This window comes from Gobio gobio (genome assembly GCF_949357685.1).
Source record: "Gobio gobio genome assembly, chromosome: 5".
Classification (NCBI taxonomy): domain Eukaryota; kingdom Metazoa; phylum Chordata; class Actinopteri; order Cypriniformes; family Gobionidae; genus Gobio; species Gobio gobio.
This window is the reverse complement of record NC_137101.1, coordinates 56,155,590-56,173,353: the sequence shown is the minus strand read 5'-3', so window position 1 is coordinate 56,173,353 and position 17,764 is coordinate 56,155,590. Positions and strand designations below refer to the sequence as shown.

Genomic DNA, 17,764 nt, shown 5'->3' with positions numbered 1-17,764 from the left:
GATGGCTGTTGGGCGGATTGCCGAAGCTGTCGAAAAAACACGCGCCCCCGTCTTGGGTTAAATAAACGGCGACCCAGTGCTCCCCCGGCATGCTAGCAGGGTCGGTGTTCACGATACAGGCCGACGGTAAGATCCTTATGGGTTTTTCGGGTAGTTGATCGCTCGGTAGAACGCCGAGAAAATGAGTCCTGCAGGTAATTTTATCCATGATGGCGGTGAGTTGCAGCGTGTTCATCTCAATAGTAGTCTATGAGTACCTGTCGGCGGTTAGACAATTCAATGATGCTGTCAAATACCGCGTAAACAATTAAATTAATGGTATTCGGCAGCGGTTTTCTGAAACGAGCTTCGACTCTGATATTCCCGGACTTGATCAGGGAAATGTGCTGACCGCACTCTTCGTCGGGCGTGAGGTTAAATGCGTAAAGCGTGTATCCGTTCAGGAAATCATTCCTGCCGAAACAGAGCGGTTGGTCTTTAAGATGTCTCCCGGTCGTCATCACCAACTGATAATATTCGCGTACTGCCAAACCAGCTTCGAAATTGGGCTGTAGAGGCTTGGCCGGGTACTGTTGTCCGTCAACGTAGACGGCTAAGAATTCAAGGTCATAGTGTTTGAACGCGAATGGATTTTTTGCGTAGGAACCGGTGAATGCGTCGTTGTCGACCATGGCAATGACGATAGACTTTGGCAGTGTTCCTAAAAACAGATTTTCCTGATTCGAAACACGAGAGCCGGCCGGTATGGAGAACGATTTTAGACTGACCCTATCGACAGGGTACTTGGCAGTTGTCGAGAGCAACGTCTGGGCGTGAGCCAGTCTCACCGGCGGTGATACAGTAACTTTCTTGACAAATAGGGATGCGGCCACTATATTTAATTTGTAAGCCACATCGTCGGCCCTCATCAGACAGAATTCATCTTTTGCTTGAATTAGGCGTATCTTGATATCCACCCCATTTATCATAAGTTTCTCTTGGAAGAATATATCGCTGTGTATGGGGGCTAGTAGTTCCACCTCCTTGCTTTCGCTGGTGTAGCCTGATCTCTTTGTCAACCCCGCGTTATGGCCTGCCGGGTCTTGAACGTCCATATGACCCGCCGTGTCTTTATGGAACAATCCGGCGCTGAAGACAGATTCCAACGTATCTTTACCGTAGTTGATCAGACTCTCGATGATACAGCTGTAGCAATTATGGACGCAGACATATAGATGAGTTAATCTTCCAATGATTCGATCAAATTAACATCCTTTTCAACAAAGCACAATTCATCACGAGGGAGATGGGGGCTTGTTTCTGCCCGGAGCTACTAGTTCTGACTTCCTATGGACTCGCCACCAAACTCAGTTAAAAGAGGACAAAAGGCTCGTGGTTGTCACAAGACAAAGAAACAACCAGACCTCTGTCTTTGCATGACCAGCAAATGAACTCCACGTGACAGCTAAAACTCAGAGTAAGCTCACAGAAACTGTTAGCTTATGGAGTACATCAAATAACTGATTATTGGACTTTCATTCAAATAGCCTTCGACATAACTTGTTAGTGTGTTTACAACTAATACACATGACTATCATGCATGTATATTGCTCACAATTCATGCAATTATGTAACTATTGAATGAGTGGATGAAAAAGCATCGTGTTTGGTACCGGTGCGTTCGTATGGGTATAATCCAACAGATGAGCTGAATGAAATCTTTATAGAATTGATCATGTCCTTATAGTAAGAAATTAGGTCTAAATTTACTCTCTGCTTAAGAGCAGGAAACTAAATTCTAGAGATAACCTAATTTTGTGGGAGGGGTGGAGACACAGTCACCCCTGAAGCCTAATTGGCCAGAACCCATCCAGGGGATGGGCAAATGTTTGAGTTTAGTCTCAGAACACGAACGAAAAGTTCAGTTCTGTTCGCAAGTTCTGTTCTCAAGTTCAGTTCTCAGTTCTGTTCTCAAGTTCAGTTCTCAGTTCTGTTCTCAAGTTCAGTTCTCAGTTCTGTTCTCAAGTTCAGTTCTCAGTTCTGTTCACAGTTCTGTTCTCTACAGTTCTGTACAGTTCAGACCAGAAGCAGTGCAGAGTTCAGCTCAAGTTCGGTTCCAGTTCGGTTCGAGCTGGTTCGCGGCCTGTTCGCAGTTCAGAGATGAGCTCAGTCCTAGCAGTATGACCAGAGAGAGTTCGGAACGGAGTTCCCAGGAGACGATCTGACGATCGTGACAGACCAACATCAGAGAAAATGGGTTAACAACGATTTCATTCAGGCCATCTGCTTTTCTCTCACTTTCCTTTCTTTTACTTAAAGTTTATTTTATTTCCGCTAAGTCTCGGGTCTGTTAAGTTTCGCCGTAAAAGTCTCTCAACAACGAGTTTCTAACAGCGCGCTCCAACTTCAAACAACGCCCACAAGACTTTCATCCAGCCGCCAACACCCCACGTGTTCGGCCTCCCCAGACGTCGACCAGACCTTCAGCGAATCAAAGATCCGGGAAAATCCCTGTACAGCCAGGAGAAGGGAATCCCCCTTTGTCAGACGACATGCGAAACCCAAACGCAAGTAACGCCTTTTTGATTCCAAGCTGAACTGGTGCATTAGATCAAATGTAATAACCCTGCCTAAGAAACGATAGGAGGTTAAATTACTGATCAATGGTTTCTTCAGGTCATGTTTCATAAATGCATAGATTGCTTAGGATTTCATAATTTCTCTCTCTTAGAACTTATTCTTTCCTCACCTTCTTCCTTTCTGCAACGTGTGAATGTGCGAGTGTGTGTGTTTATGTTAGATATTAGTTTGATGTGTTAGATTAATCAATAAAGTTCCGTTTGTATTCAAAGATAACTGTTCTTGTGTTATGTGCTTATCAATTTAATGTCTTGAACTGCCGATCTAAGTTACCTGGCTGTTAAATAGTGTTTCACTATTGTTCGGATATTAATATCCGCTGCAGAGTTGATATTTACGGCCCGTTCAAATGAACGCTAGAAGAGTCATTTGCTCGGCTGTAAAATAGACTCTCAAAATTCCCTATGAATTCATTAAATTCATTCATTTGAGCTAAATATACATGTTTCCCTTTAACAGAGCCCCCTTTAAGTCCTTACATATCGGCGGACGAATAAGTTAAGGTGTAAACATTAATTCTGAATTATTTATACTACATAGTGTCATTCGAGTCTTTCATTTTAATTCAGTTCCCCGTTGAGTTATTATTTTATCTGACTCATAGTCGCTACAGTATTGGTGGAGAATAATGCTGGCAGTTTAACCTAAATTATAAGCATATAAATCGAGATTTTATCTTTGAATTACATTTTGAGAGATCAGACCGCTAGACGCGTCTGTCTGTGTGTGCGCGCGCTCGTGACGCAAGCTGCGCGCGCGCCTATTTGAAAGCTGTGTTGAATGAATGAGGAACGCTGTGTAACCCAAGTCTGTCCCTGTTCTAAAACTGCATTAAAGTAATTTAAGATCTGAGATCTCACACTATACGATAAGGTAAGAATTAAGCGTGTTCCTTAATTTCTAGAATGCCTCGTTTATAGCCGAATTGATGTCATTGCGTGTTCCAGTGTCATTAAATAGCTAACGTTATACGTATATCAGTCAGCCAGAGAACTGAACGAACTTAAAACTGCATTAATTGAAATACCCTGCGAGGAATAATCTCCTCACAGCGCGATCAGATCAAGCGTGTTCCTTGATCGATTTATTACGGCCTTATATGATTTATAGCTATTAATTCAGTGCGTGTTCCACTGTAATTCGAAGAGCTATATCTTCCCTGTGCTAATGTTAAACAGTTAAAAACTTGCCGGTTTGTATATCCGTCTCGTATAACACTGCGTGTCCCAGTGTGATTTAAAGGAGAATGATTTGAACCCAAGTAAAGCTGACATTGATAGAATCAACAGTAGAAGAAAACCTGTTGTTCTATATGCACATAGATCCGCCGAGATCAATAGTGTTCTATTTACAGCGCAAAACTGTAACATTGAACTGTAACTGTAAAGTTTAATCTCACTCTTAACAAACTGAGTGAAAAGCCCCACAGAGCAACACCAGCTGCGAGTGGTGTTCCTTATTTTGATTTTCATTGATGAAATGTGCCGACGTTTCACGTAATACACTCGATTGCACGTGCTAAACTTATGTGTAACTTTACAGGGTGAAAAGCGCTGACTTTTCTAGTTACTCCTAACTTTACCCTGCCTGCAATTCACATGTTTGCCGCTAGCGTTTGTTTGTCGCCATAGTCACGACTGCGGCACGGAAGTCAACCAGCGCTTCCGGATAAACCCAGCGCATGCGCAGTGCGTCGAAGCCATATTTGTAAACAAACCTTACGGTAGCTAACAGCTACAGGCTAAGCTAATCGAAGCAGTTGTTTACATTGAAGCCTAAATGCTAAAGCTTTAGCATTAGTTTTAGGTATCAACCGTATTAACATACGTGTAAATGCAGTGTCTGTTTGAGTCACTTTAAAGTGATTTAACCATTTAAACACCTCAACTTTATGTACACTGTTGGTCTTTCTTACTTTTCTCTTATCTTTCTAATACATTACGTTATACTCTACTTTAAGGGAAATATTGGTTCACAATTGTTAGTTACTTTACCTACATTTTACTCGAAGAGGAAAGATACTGGTTTGCAATTATTAATTGTTAAGTTTTAATTTAATGAAAGAAAAATTCAAGATTCATTCCTCAAAGTCATGTAAAATGATTTTAAAGTTATTCTAACTATTCTGGAATTTACTCATTTTCAGAATTTCTCATTGAGACCCAATTACTTTAGGTATTCGTCTGGAACTTTAGAAGTTCAAGTGAACCACTAAATTGATATCTATTACCAAAACCTTTTGGACTCACATTTATTCATTATTTTTTATTGCGTTATACCCTCCTTTATCCCCTCTTCCTATTGTAGCTATTCACTTAGCCACTCTATTTTATTTACTCATTTATCTCTTTATTTAACTTCCCTTTTTGATAACCTAGCGTGGGAGCAACGCACCTGAGCCTCAATAGGAGACAGTGCCAGATTCCTACGAGTTTCAAAATAAATCAGAGACAATCCTCATTGACTAAATATTTATTTTGGGTGATTAGTTGACCATCAACTATCAACTTTATACTCGTAGTCAGACAAAGGCTTCAGAGCCATTTGTGGGGCCGGATCTCTTTGCTTTCCTCCCTTCTCCTCACGTCTTCCCTGTTCTGTCCTGCTCTATTCAATTTTATCCTTCATATTTATAGGGAACAAGCCTGGAAGAATCATTGATCACTTCTAAAAGAAAGAGAAAGATAATTCTTCCCAGAGAAACAAACCAGTAGGCATTTGATTGGTAATCAAACCCTCCTTTGTTCTCCATGCTTTCCCTGCATTTGTAAACGCAATTTAAAATTTTGACATATCTAAGTTCATTTAACAGAGACAAGTGTTGAGCCACCGTCGCCTTCAACGCATCCCTGCGTAAGCGGTCCGCCTGTAAGGTGTGTGGCGTCAATCCTGTCAGACTAAGGAAAGAGGTATCAGCATTATTATCGTATTATTTTACTCTGTAACATAAACAATAATATTGTTTCTGTTTTGAAAAAAGATTTTCATTGATAGGAAGTAGTTATAGAAAAAAAAGAACTTTTTCTCCCAGTGAAAGTTATTTTTGTTTCTTTCAATTGAAATAGGTTTTTAACCTTTTCTCTCTTCCTCCCTTACTAAGCTGAGTGACATAGTCCTCGCATCACGATTTGGAAACAGCTTTTCATTGATAGAATTTTCTAAAAAAAAAAAAAAAAAGAAATTCTCCAAGTGGAAAGAAAATTGTTTCAATCTATTGAGATTTGTTTTAACCCTTTTCTCTCTTTTTCCCTTACCTAGTTGAGTGACAAAGCCTTCACATCACTAGCCTACCTGTCTACACTGAGACCAACACATAGTCGTCACCACACGCCACTATTGGTGTACAATCACTGAAACGACACTTAGCTGTTCCACCACACATAGGCTTATACCCCACACAGATCTGTGTCAGTCTCTTCTCCCAGCGTACCAACATGTCGCAGACGACAAACCCCACTGCCCAAGGGGAAGATGTGGACGCCTGTCTCCGAGGCATTACAGACTGCCTCACACCAAAGACAATTGAACTGTTATTATTTTTAATAATAATCATGATTCTGAGAAGGTTCCTGACACATGATTCAAGCCAGAACAACAACCACATGGAACTAGCCAAGATCACCTGTTCCCTAAGCAACGCCTTCACCGCCCAGCTGAAACTAAGCGACAAGCACATCATCCACCTTCAAGAGGAACTGACACGTGCCCAACACCACATAGACAAGCTGGAAGTGAAAGTCCAGGACGACTTCAAGCGTCAGACCACTGAGTTCCTGAGAGAGCTGATGCACACTCAACGCTGCACAGACCAGCTCAAGGCTAAAGCTCAAGACAAACTCAAAGTGCCTGACGAAGTGGAGCAAGAAACAAAGAAACCAGTTGACAAGCTCCAAGAAGCCCTTGCAGTCGCTGAACGCGACAAACAAGAGTCAAAGACTGCACATAAACACCTGTTAAACCAACTCCAGTCTGCTGAACATCAGCTAGAGAAAGCCAACGCTGATATTAAAGACCAGAACTCTAAAATCAATGCTCTGGAAGACCACCTTGAAAGGTACAGCACTGAGATGGACCATCTGATCCGACAGCGAGACGACGCCAACGACGAGCTCTACGCGGTCAGATATGAACTCAATCATGCTGTCAAACAGAGACCAGAGCCAAGAAGGGATAGAACTCCCTCAGCATCACTACTGCTGAGTAGAACACAGTCTTCCTTCCAAGAACTGCCATACAACGGAAGAAGTGAATGGCCGCAACCCAAAGCGTCACCGGCCTTCACCACAGAACTTGTCCCGGCCAACAAAAGAGAGCTCATCCAAGCAGACTCCGAACCTGCACAAAAGATGACCTTTGAAAACCTCGACAAGCTCGCTAAGAACATCACCCAGTTCAACCCAAACTCCACGGAGGGCCGCGACATCCAGGCCTACCTCCAAGATATTGACTTCTACCTAGAGGCAAGACCTCAGGTGACCGACCGACACAGGTTATACCTCCTCAGAGCCACATCCAGTCCCGAGGTACGAAGCTTTCTAGATCGGCAACCTGTTCACGTAAAGTACAACTACCAGCTACTACGTGAGACGCTGACCCAAGAATTTACAGGCCCTGAGTCTGAACACGGACTGTTAATCGCCTGGGAAACCAAACAAGATCGACAAGAGACTCCCCAAGCCTACTACAGCCGTTTCCGACGAGCCTACTTTGGTGCATATAACGAACCTGAACTTGAAGAGGATTTAAACTTCAAAACCATCTTCCTGAGAAACTTGCACCCTGGAGTGAGTCGTCATCTAGGCATCATGGTCTGCCCAGACACGATGACAATCCAACAGCTGCGTGACCTGACACACAAGGCCTACATCAAACAAAAGATGGCCTCAAAGAAAGTTTTGAAAACATCCACAGTGTCAAACTCCGTCAGCCAAGACCCAAGCCTTGCACTGGACGACACCCAGTGGCATGACTACACTACGGTCCATCATAAAGAGTACAGAGAACGTGACTCCCATGACAGCTACCACACCAACCGCTGGGAAAAGCCATGGGACCAGCCTCGCTTCTCAAGAAACCCTAAAGATGCCAAAGACCATCGTCATCCCACACATTCCAGAGCATCTAACGTGGGTAAGCGACGACAAAACCCACCTCGGCACCACTCAGTTAAGCACAGCACTGAGTACGCCGAAGAACAAGACTCTCATGCCAGTGCCAGATCCAAACAACCAGACGGCCGTGGGCACAAGCAAAGCAGCGACTCACAAGAAGTCATGCAGCTATTGAGAGAATCCCTCAAATGCCATGAAGAGGACAGGAAATGGGATGAGTCAGATTCTGATTGACACGCCTTCCAGGAAAGGGGGGACCAAAAACAGACTAGAACAGATCTGACCATACATCCACTAACGTTACATACACTACATAACTTACATACTCGCTAACATACAGAAGTTAACCACATCTGCCAGGGAAAACATTCAGCAAACATGTTCTTCCCACAGGTAGAAACTAGCTTCAGAAACTAGCTTAGCATGGACCCGGCTACACTCATCATAGGAAACATTGCACAATCTACCCAACAGGTAGAACACCTCTCATTAAGTTAGGGTACACGACACCTTAGCTGCACGAGTAGTTGTAGGCAAGACCTAGAGACACTCAACTGTTTTGTTTTGTTTCACCTCTTCCTTCCCTCTCCTTCTTCTTTTATTAGGTACAATGCCTGTCTACCCCATAAGGGTCAAGGTCACGATATAGGGATTGATGCACCACGCCTAATATCGGCAGGCCACCTTTGAACCAATGTGAGCTAGAGAGCTCCATGATTAAGAGGTCACCTCATTTGTACCACAAATGATGTCACCACGTCATGAAGAAAGGTACAACGGTCTCAACCTAGTACGATTTAGAAGTGAAGAAAACAAACAAAACAAAGGTTAAACACAGAATTTGGTCAAAGAGTCACCGTACCGAACCAAATTAGAACAACACCAAAGTTAAACTACATTACGTCGACACGATAAACCGAGGAACGTTAAAACGTAAACTTCAAGTTAACCTTAAGTTTAAAGTTTAAAACTGTTAGTACTCGAATAATCTAAGGCCCTGCACCAGTACAGTGGCCAATCATGGAGGTGTTGTCTTGTTGTTTGTTGTGTATTGTGTCTGCTTCTTCTCCTTGTGCTTCTACAGCGTTCGCCGATGTCTTCATCCCAACACATCGCCTAACGAAGGGGGGATATGTAGCAATTATGGACGCAGACATATAGATGAGTTAATCTTCCAATGATTCGATCAAATTAACATCCTTTTCAACAAAGCACAATTCATCACGAGGGAGATGGGGGCTTGTTTCTGCCCGGAGCTACTAGTTCTGACTTCCTATGGACTCGCCACCAAACTCAGTTAAAAGAGGACAAAAGGCTCGTGGTTGTCACAAGACAAAGAAACAACCAGACCTCTGTCTTTGCATGACCAGCAAATGAACTCCACGTGACAGCTAAAACTCAGAGTAAGCTCACAGAAACTGTTAGCTTATGGAGTACATCAAATAACTGATTATTGGACTTTCATTCAAATAGCCTTCGACATAACTTGTTAGTGTGTTTACAACTAATACACATGACTATCATGCATGTATATTGCTCACAATTCATGCAATTATGTAACTATTGAATGAGTGGATGAAAAAGCATCGTGTTTGGTACCGGTGCGTTCGTATGGGTATAATCCAACAGATGAGCTGAATGAAATCTTTATAGAATTGATCATGTCCTTATAGTAAGAAATTAGGTCTAAATTTACTCTCTGCTTAAGAGCAGGAAACTAAATTCTAGAGATAACCTAATTTTGTGGGAGGGGTGGAGACACAGTCACCCCTGAAGCCTAATTGGCCAGAACCCATCCAGGGGATGGGCAAATGTTTGAGTTTAGTCTCAGAACACGAACGAAAAGTTCAGTTCTGTTCGCAAGTTCTGTTCTCAAGTTCAGTTCTCAGTTCTGTTCTCAAGTTCAGTTCTCAGTTCTGTTCTCAAGTTCAGTTCTCAGTTCTGTTCTCAAGTTCAGTTCTCAGTTCTGTTCACAGTTCTGTTCTCTACAGTTCTGTACAGTTCAGACCAGAAGCAGTGCAGAGTTCAGCTCAAGTTCGGTTCCAGTTCGGTTCGAGCTGGTTCGCGGCCTGTTCGCAGTTCAGAGATGAGCTCAGTCCTAGCAGTATGACCAGAGAGAGTTCGGAACGGAGTTCCCAGGAGACGATCTGACGATCGTGACAGACCAACATCAGAGAAAATGGGTTAACAACGATTTCATTCAGGCCATCTGCTTTTCTCTCACTTTCCTTTCTTTTACTTAAAGTTTATTTTATTTCCGCTAAGTCTCGGGTCTGTTAAGTTTCGCCGTAAAAGTCTCTCAACAACGAGTTTCTAACAGCGCGCTCCAACTTCAAACAACGCCCACAAGACTTTCATCCAGCCGCCAACACCCCACGTGTTCGGCCTCCCCAGACGTCGACCAGACCTTCAGCGAATCAAAGATCCGGGAAAATCCCTGTACAGCCAGGAGAAGGGAATCCCCCTTTGTCAGACGACATGCGAAACCCAAACGCAAGTAACGCCTTTTTGATTCCAAGCTGAACTGGTGCATTAGATCAAATGTAATAACCCTGCCTAAGAAACGATAGGAGGTTAAATTACTGATCAATGGTTTCTTCAGGTCATGTTTCATAAATGCATAGATTGCTTAGGATTTCATAATTTCTCTCTCTTAGAACTTATTCTTTCCTCACCTTCTTCCTTTCTGCAACGTGTGAATGTGCGAGTGTGTGTGTTTATGTTAGATATTAGTTTGATGTGTTAGATTAATCAATAAAGTTCCGTTTGTATTCAAAGATAACTGTTCTTGTGTTATGTGCTTATCAATTTAATGTCTTGAACTGCCGATCTAAGTTACCTGGCTGTTAAATAGTGTTTCACTATTGTTCGGATATTAATATCCGCTGCAGAGTTGATATTTACGGCCCGTTCAAATGAACGCTAGAAGAGTCATTTGCTCGGCTGTAAAATAGACTCTCAAAATTCCCTATGAATTCATTAAATTCATTCATTTGAGCTAAATATACATGTTTCCCTTTAACAGAGCCCCCTTTAAGTCCTTACATATCGGCGGACGAATAAGTTAAGGTGTAAACATTAATTCTGAATTATTTATACTACATAGTGTCATTCGAGTCTTTCATTTTAATTCAGTTCCCCGTTGAGTTATTATTTTATCTGACTCATAGTCGCTACACAGCGATAAGGGTAAGTGCTCGAACTCTGAGATATCAGACGATCCCCAAGGGTCACGTCGACTTGTGAAAACATAGTGGCTCCGGGGTAGTTGATTAGACCCACCTTGGCAGGGTGTCCAATCTCTTCCCCGTTAGGTTTCGTGATTTTCGCCCGCAGGTAGAGCATCGTGTTATTGAGATCCACATAATCATCGCCGTTGCCTGCGATAAAAAATTCCAATGGTGCAGAACCCGATATGGCCGATAACGGTGCTACTTCTAAATAGCCATTTTTCTCAATAACTGTCTGTGTCAGCGGAACCGAAAATAAGTCCAGCTCAGACTTGATGCATTCACCCGACATGCGATGGAGTAGTGCCATGTTAGAATATGGATTTTGCGGCTCTCTTGATCGATACGTTTCGACTAACAGACCTCTTACGCTTTCTGCGTACGAGTGAGCGCTTGTTTGATCCGCGCACTGTTTTCTTCTTCTTCTTCTGTACCACCCGTTGGCCACGCCTCCTCACACCCGGCGGCTTAGACATTCTCTTATGAGCCATGACCATGAGACCGGATCCGTCTTGAGCTTTATCGTTATGCGAACGCGTCAATACGTTTGAGACGACGTCGGATACTATATTTTTAGCAGCCGATTTTAGGTGAGGTTTCGCGATGCTAAATCCTCTTTTTAACAACGGTACGGCCATCCTGAACAGACCTCTGAATAGGCCTCCTAACCCCGCACCGTACATAACTCCCGATCCCGAATACCCCGGCAAACCGGAACCGGCCTGATTTTGGTAATAGCTCACATAGTCCACGGTATTGGACTCTCCGGGTCTATAATAAACCATTTTTTGGTTTAAAGTGTAGTTTTACGATGACTTTCCCGTAAGAAAATGGTACTTCGTGGTTTTGATCGTCCTTCAACTCTATGACGATGCTGCTGATGTGATCCTTGTTGATCGATGCGTAATGGGGGCTGTCGTATCTAGCAATGACCGCGTCGCTGCCTTTACCTGTTATATGTACACATCTCAAGAGGGGGACGTGCGAATCACCGACCGCTTGATATTGGATGATGTCCGTGTAAACGTACATTGTATAGAACCCAGCATTGATGTCGGATTGATGAGGAGCGTATGTGATGACGTCCGTAGTAAAATCGGGTTCTTTATGATAGTTTAAACCTCCGAGAGGTTTTTTAGTCATTCCTAAAATAGTGGCTAGTCTTCCTCGGAAACTCACTGAAATGTTTGGTTTTGCGACCAGAAAGACTTTGTTTTTTAATTCGTCGTGATTCAATACGGCCGCTGGTGTGATGAGTTGATTTATAGCCCGGAGGATCGGACGAATGTTTGCGTAGTAACCTCCGCTTATGTGTAATTTCGTAATGATAGAAAAACCAATATTTGAGGGGTTGCTATCCGGGGGTTTCGGGGCCGTATCTAGGATGAAATGCCCATCTTCGTCATTAAAGTTGTACCAACTTCTAGGATATTCGATTTCGGCGAGTCCGACTTCCCATTGTCCTTTCAAGTCTATAGCTTTAGCCAACCTGGTTGTATAGCTAGCTATACGATTTTCAGGATAAACCGACGACGACGCATTGCACGGCAACGTGACGTAGAACCCGTGATCCTCCATGATGCTCCTTCGCTCGTATGGTCTCATCCGTTAACGACTGTGCGTTTTAAGGAGATTGCAAGTCCAGCAGAGTTTTTTTATCTATATAACTATTAAATTTTGAAGGCCATCCTAGCCATTTCACTAGAACAAGCATAGATTTCCCCTGTTTTTTCTGACCTAAAATCTTTTCCACCTTAAAAGATTTGTTTTTACTCACAATTATTTTTTGCAACTCTTCTTCATAAAAAACCCCATCTATGACATCGCCATCATAATCCTTGAGTCTGTAGACCGGGGGTTGACGCGGAATACATGAGGATACTGTGAAAAATTCTTCCGTGTAGTTCTGCTCATAACCTTTCGCGAACGGGCCTCTCACTTTAGAAATCCTGACAACGTCGCCGACTTTGAAATTAAATACGGTCTTCTTCTTCTTCTTTATATCGCCGTACAAATTTTCAAACACTTGACCCTCATTTGCTTTGTCGACGTCCACGGGTCTCATTCTGATACTTCGGTGATAACTGCTGTTGTACCCTTGAATAATGTCTTGTAAAACATCAATGTATCGGCGGGAATTTGTAGCCGTTAAAAATCTCCACATGCGGCTTTTTAATGTTCTATTAAATCGTTCCACGACGCTGGCTTTCAAATCGGTAGCGGTGGCGAAGTGGTTGATGTCGTGCTTTTTCATCACATCTTGAAAATGTTTGTTAAAAAATTCCTTACCCTTATCCGTCTGCAATTTCTGAGGTACACGACCCTCTTCGAGTATAGACTGGAACGCTTTAGTGACCTCAATGCCACTCTTATTCTTCAAAACTCTGACCCATGAGAACTTGCTAAATACATCTATGCATGTCAGTAGGTATTTATGACCGTCATTATCCTTGGCGTAGGCAGTCATGTCGACAAGATCAGCCTGGAACTGTGTATCGATCCCATACACAACCACTCTATTTCGTTTGTATTTTATAGGTGCTGTTTTGTGTAATGTGTAAGCATCCTCACCCGCCAACCATTCTGAAACCTCTTTATCGCTTAGACGGACGCCGGTATCTTTTAAGACGGCGTCTTTTAATCGTTTTTTACCCCCTAGAGAGCCGGGGTTGGACGGTGTATAATAAGCCTTTTTCATGAGCTCCGACATGCTGTCGTTTCAACCGCTGCAAAAGAATAACTCGTACAAGTATTTTGAATCAATCTTTTATTTAAAAAAATCCGTTACAGGATACATGCAAGATCTAAGTAAAATGGAAATTATACAGGTAGAGTAAAAAATGGATATAACGACGTTACAGGATACACAGTAAGTACAAAAGGATATAATGATGTTAATATAACACAATCTAACTAAAAATGGATATAATAAGTAGCAGTAAGTAAAAATAAAAAAAAAAGGAAAATAACATTACAGGATACATAGTAGCTAAAATGGATATAATACAACATTACAGGGTAGACAGTGGCTAAAATGGATATAATACAACAGAGTAAGCTAAAAAATGGTTAGTAAAAAATAATAATGTAGTAAATGGTTAGTGATAATGACATTACTGACTGTCTAACCAGAAAAGAAAGTCGCGACAGGCCTTCATGTTTTTGTCTAGGATGAAATCGATATACATTTCGGTAATTTTGGCAGGGTCATAATCACCATTTTTCTTTATCAACTCGGTACATACATCTGCCACGTAGGTACAAGTACACAACACGTCTGAGATTCTGATCTCAGCGCGTGATTCACACATAATTTCTAGAACAGCTTCTATCATTACATCGGGTGGATCGAGACCATCAACACATTTTTCAATCAAATCGTCCCATGCATTAGCCATTCCTCTCATTATCGGCATATTCTTCTTGAGATTTACCTGACGCGTAGTGTCATGACCAACTGGGATATCAGGGTGGGCAGCGTCCGCAATAATCTTATCCAGTAGCTCGGTCATCTGATGCTTGAAATGGTCTTTAAACATGAGTTCCAAACAGCTCCTTAGGCTACAGACTACACCCATCGCGGAGGGGGCTTGGTCACTCTCCATTCACAATTGAGAGTCCTTGCCAGAGATCAACGACGTCGTAGACTATTTCCTTGCAGGGTTTGTCCAGAAGTTTCAACCTGATTTCTTCTAGCTTGGCTACGATGAATGGTTCGTCTTTTAATTCGTGCAGAATAGTTCCGACTGTGCCTTGAATACGCTGGGGGTGAGATTTTAGCCCGCAGCGGTTTAGGAGAATGCTGATGATGGAATGGAAAAAGGGCTTAAACAGCTTGCCTGACAGCTCGTCAAAGTGTGTGTCGAAGTAGAAGTTGGGAGGGTCAAACAGGCAGGAATGTTGCAGCTGGCTGGGGTGGTCAATCGCACATCCCTCGCAGTCGGCCTTCAGCTTATCACCGATGAGATGTTCCAGCAGCACCACGGTTGCTGCTTTTACGATTTTGAATCCGACGTCGCTGAAACATCCGTCTGTAGCGTCGTGACCGGCTTTAGCAGTGGGGAGGTAAGTCAGGTTGTGTGATCCGAGGTCCGAGCCCAATGTGTCCAGCCAGTCTTTGGAGCGTTTGATAGTTTTAGCAGGACCGTGGCCGTCGTCGCATTCGATTAACGGGTCCCAGTCGATTTGGAGGGGCGCTTGCCAGTCTTTGTGAAGGCCCGATGATCCAAGGGGGTAAGTCAGACAATAGTCGCTCGCGTTGTCGTCAGGAGGGTCGAGAATGCTGCCGAAAGAGATGCCGCAGCTGCACACATGAGCGGGTTCTGAAGCGCCGTCTTCAGCCATGGTTTATAAATGCTGCTTGAGAGGGTTTGGCCGCTGACTTTATGTCAGATGCAGTAAAGGGGGCGGGGACGTTGTGGCGCTTCAGCTGTGGTTTATAAACGACGTCTGGGAGGGGCTGACCGTCGAGGTTCCGGATGTCTGTAGTGAATGGGGGCGGAATGCGCCGCGTATGTACTGCTGCGCGGACATCTCTCAGGGTGGAACAGCTGCACTTTAATTTTGTTGTAGCCGTCGTGCAGCTCGCACCATTTGAACAGCTTGTTTATGATTGAAAACATAATATCCAGCTGACTCAGATCTTGCCACTTGAACAAAAATTGCATTTCATACAGATTGTTATGCTCGTTAGGCAGGACGACCCCTGACCGATCTTCGATGAGCTTTGTCTTGTCATCACAGCAGAATATGTAGACAGAATCATCCGGGTTCTTTTTAGTGTGGTCACCTACCACGCGGTACCGGACATTCGGGGTGACCCCGTCCCACTCTGAAATGTACAGAGGTTCTTCGCCGCCGTCCTTCAAATCCTTCCAGACAAAATTGTAAAATAATGTCCAGTCTTTTTCAGGAAATACAAGACATGCGTCTTCCCCGGGGTGAAACTCGCCCGCGCTGTCGGTGGTGTAGAGTATAACAACTTGAGTTGTTTTATGAAATCTGTACCCGATTACACGCTTGCTGTTCATCATAAATTCTCCTTTAGTCCATTCCGAAAGTTCATGGAGAAAGCTTGTCAAACGGACGTGCCCATAAGGTTTTCTCGGCGCCATAGGTAGACTGGTCATCAGACTGTCGAACGTCCTGCTGCGCAACCCCGCATCTGGGGTTTTAGGAGCTGATAATCCGTCCATGCTCATGTAGCTCATGTTTCTCTTTGCTGATAGCTGTAGAACACACTGCCCCATTTATATACGCTGCTCTGGGATGTGGCAGGGTGGGAGGGGAATTTTCTGATAACAGCGACTTCAAAAAGATAAAACCTTCTGTCAATAACATGATTTATTATACCGCATTCAAAACAAAAAAAAACAACTGTCAAATTATATCAAAACAAAAAAACCTAATGTCATAAACCATCAAAACCAACTGTCAAAGTCATCAAAGACATCAAAACCAACTGTCAAAGTCATCAAAGACATCAAAACCAACTGTCAAAGTCATCAAAGACATCAAAACCAACTGTCAAAGTCATCAAAGACATCAAAACCAACTGTCAAAGTCATCAAAACCTAATGTCAATCATATGATTTATTATGACAATAGGTCAAAAACCAACTGTCAAAAACATCAAAACCTAATGTCAATCACATGATTTATTAAACAGGAAGTCCCGCCTATACAGGAAGTCCCTCCTACACCGGATGCCCCGCCTATACAGGAAGTCCCTCCTACACTGGATGTCCCGCCTATACAGGAAGTCCCGCCTACACCGGAAGTCCCGCCCCCTATACCGGAAGTCCCGCCCACCTGTCAATCATTCAAATTTTGACATTTGGTGTAGTATATTAACTACTATTATGAGAAGGATCATTTAGTTCATGTGGCCATAATTACTGGCAAAATATCATTTATTTATGTGGTTCCTTATCGGAATAAATCCAGATTCAGAAATAATGAACTATTTATTTCTTTGCACAGTCGTTCTTTGTTTGTTTGTGTGTGTGTGTGTGTGTGTGTGTGTGTGTGTGTGTGTGTGTGTGTGTGTGTGTGTGTGTGTGTGTGTGTGTGTGTGTGTGTGTGTGTGTGTGTGTTCAGGGTCTGATCTGAAGCTGTTTAACAGCCTAATGTCATTTTTTACATGTGTCAAAAATATAATAGTTCATTATTGATGAACCACTATGTACTTGATGGTGGTTCACACACCCTGGCGAGCCTATGATGAAGAAAAACAGATAAAAACATAATCTTACCACAACAAATTCAGACGTTTCAGTCTAGCAGATGTCCATGAACACATTATCAGAAGTGCAGATTCTTGCACTTTCCCATAACTCAGGATATTTTTGCATGTGAAGGAAAAGCACACATATAATGATTAACTCAGTCCACCGAATGATACGAGCACACATCAGTGGCTCAAGGCTGGAAGCTTACGCTGCTGTTTTAACCAATAATCAGAACAAAAAGCAGTTGAAGGATGACGAGCATAGTCAAGTCAAGTCAAGTCAACTTTATTTATATAGCGCTTTTAACAATGTAGATTGTTTCAAAGCAGCTTTACAGTGTTAAACAGGAAAATAATGCAGCATCATTTTATTCAGCTGTAGAGCCATTCTGGAAAAATTTCAAGTATCATACAGTGACAGTGTGGGCTTTAGATCAATAATTTGATCAGTAATTTAGTTTAAATGGTTAATTTAGTTTATTATTTAGATGTATTTCGATGTTTAGTTGAAAAATTTAATGTCCCCAACTGAGCACGCCAAGCCAGAGGCAACAGCATAATTCAGTTTAATATAA

At 42.8% G+C, this 17,764-nt stretch overlaps 1 protein-coding gene across 1 annotated transcript; it reads right to left on the bottom strand.

Annotated features, from left to right (window-relative positions):
- Positions 1–236: 236 nt before the first annotated feature.
- Positions 237–6,001, bottom strand: LOC307126338 (uncharacterized protein F54H12.2-like; the record flags this gene model as incomplete). Its single annotated transcript, XM_079816802.1, has 2 exons — positions 237–1,185; positions 5,919–6,001. 2 exons carry the CDS (start codon positions 5,999–6,001, stop codon positions 237–239), a joined length of 1,032 nt encoding a protein of 343 aa, XP_079672928.1.
- Between the last annotated feature and the right edge of the window lie 11,763 nt (positions 6,002–17,764).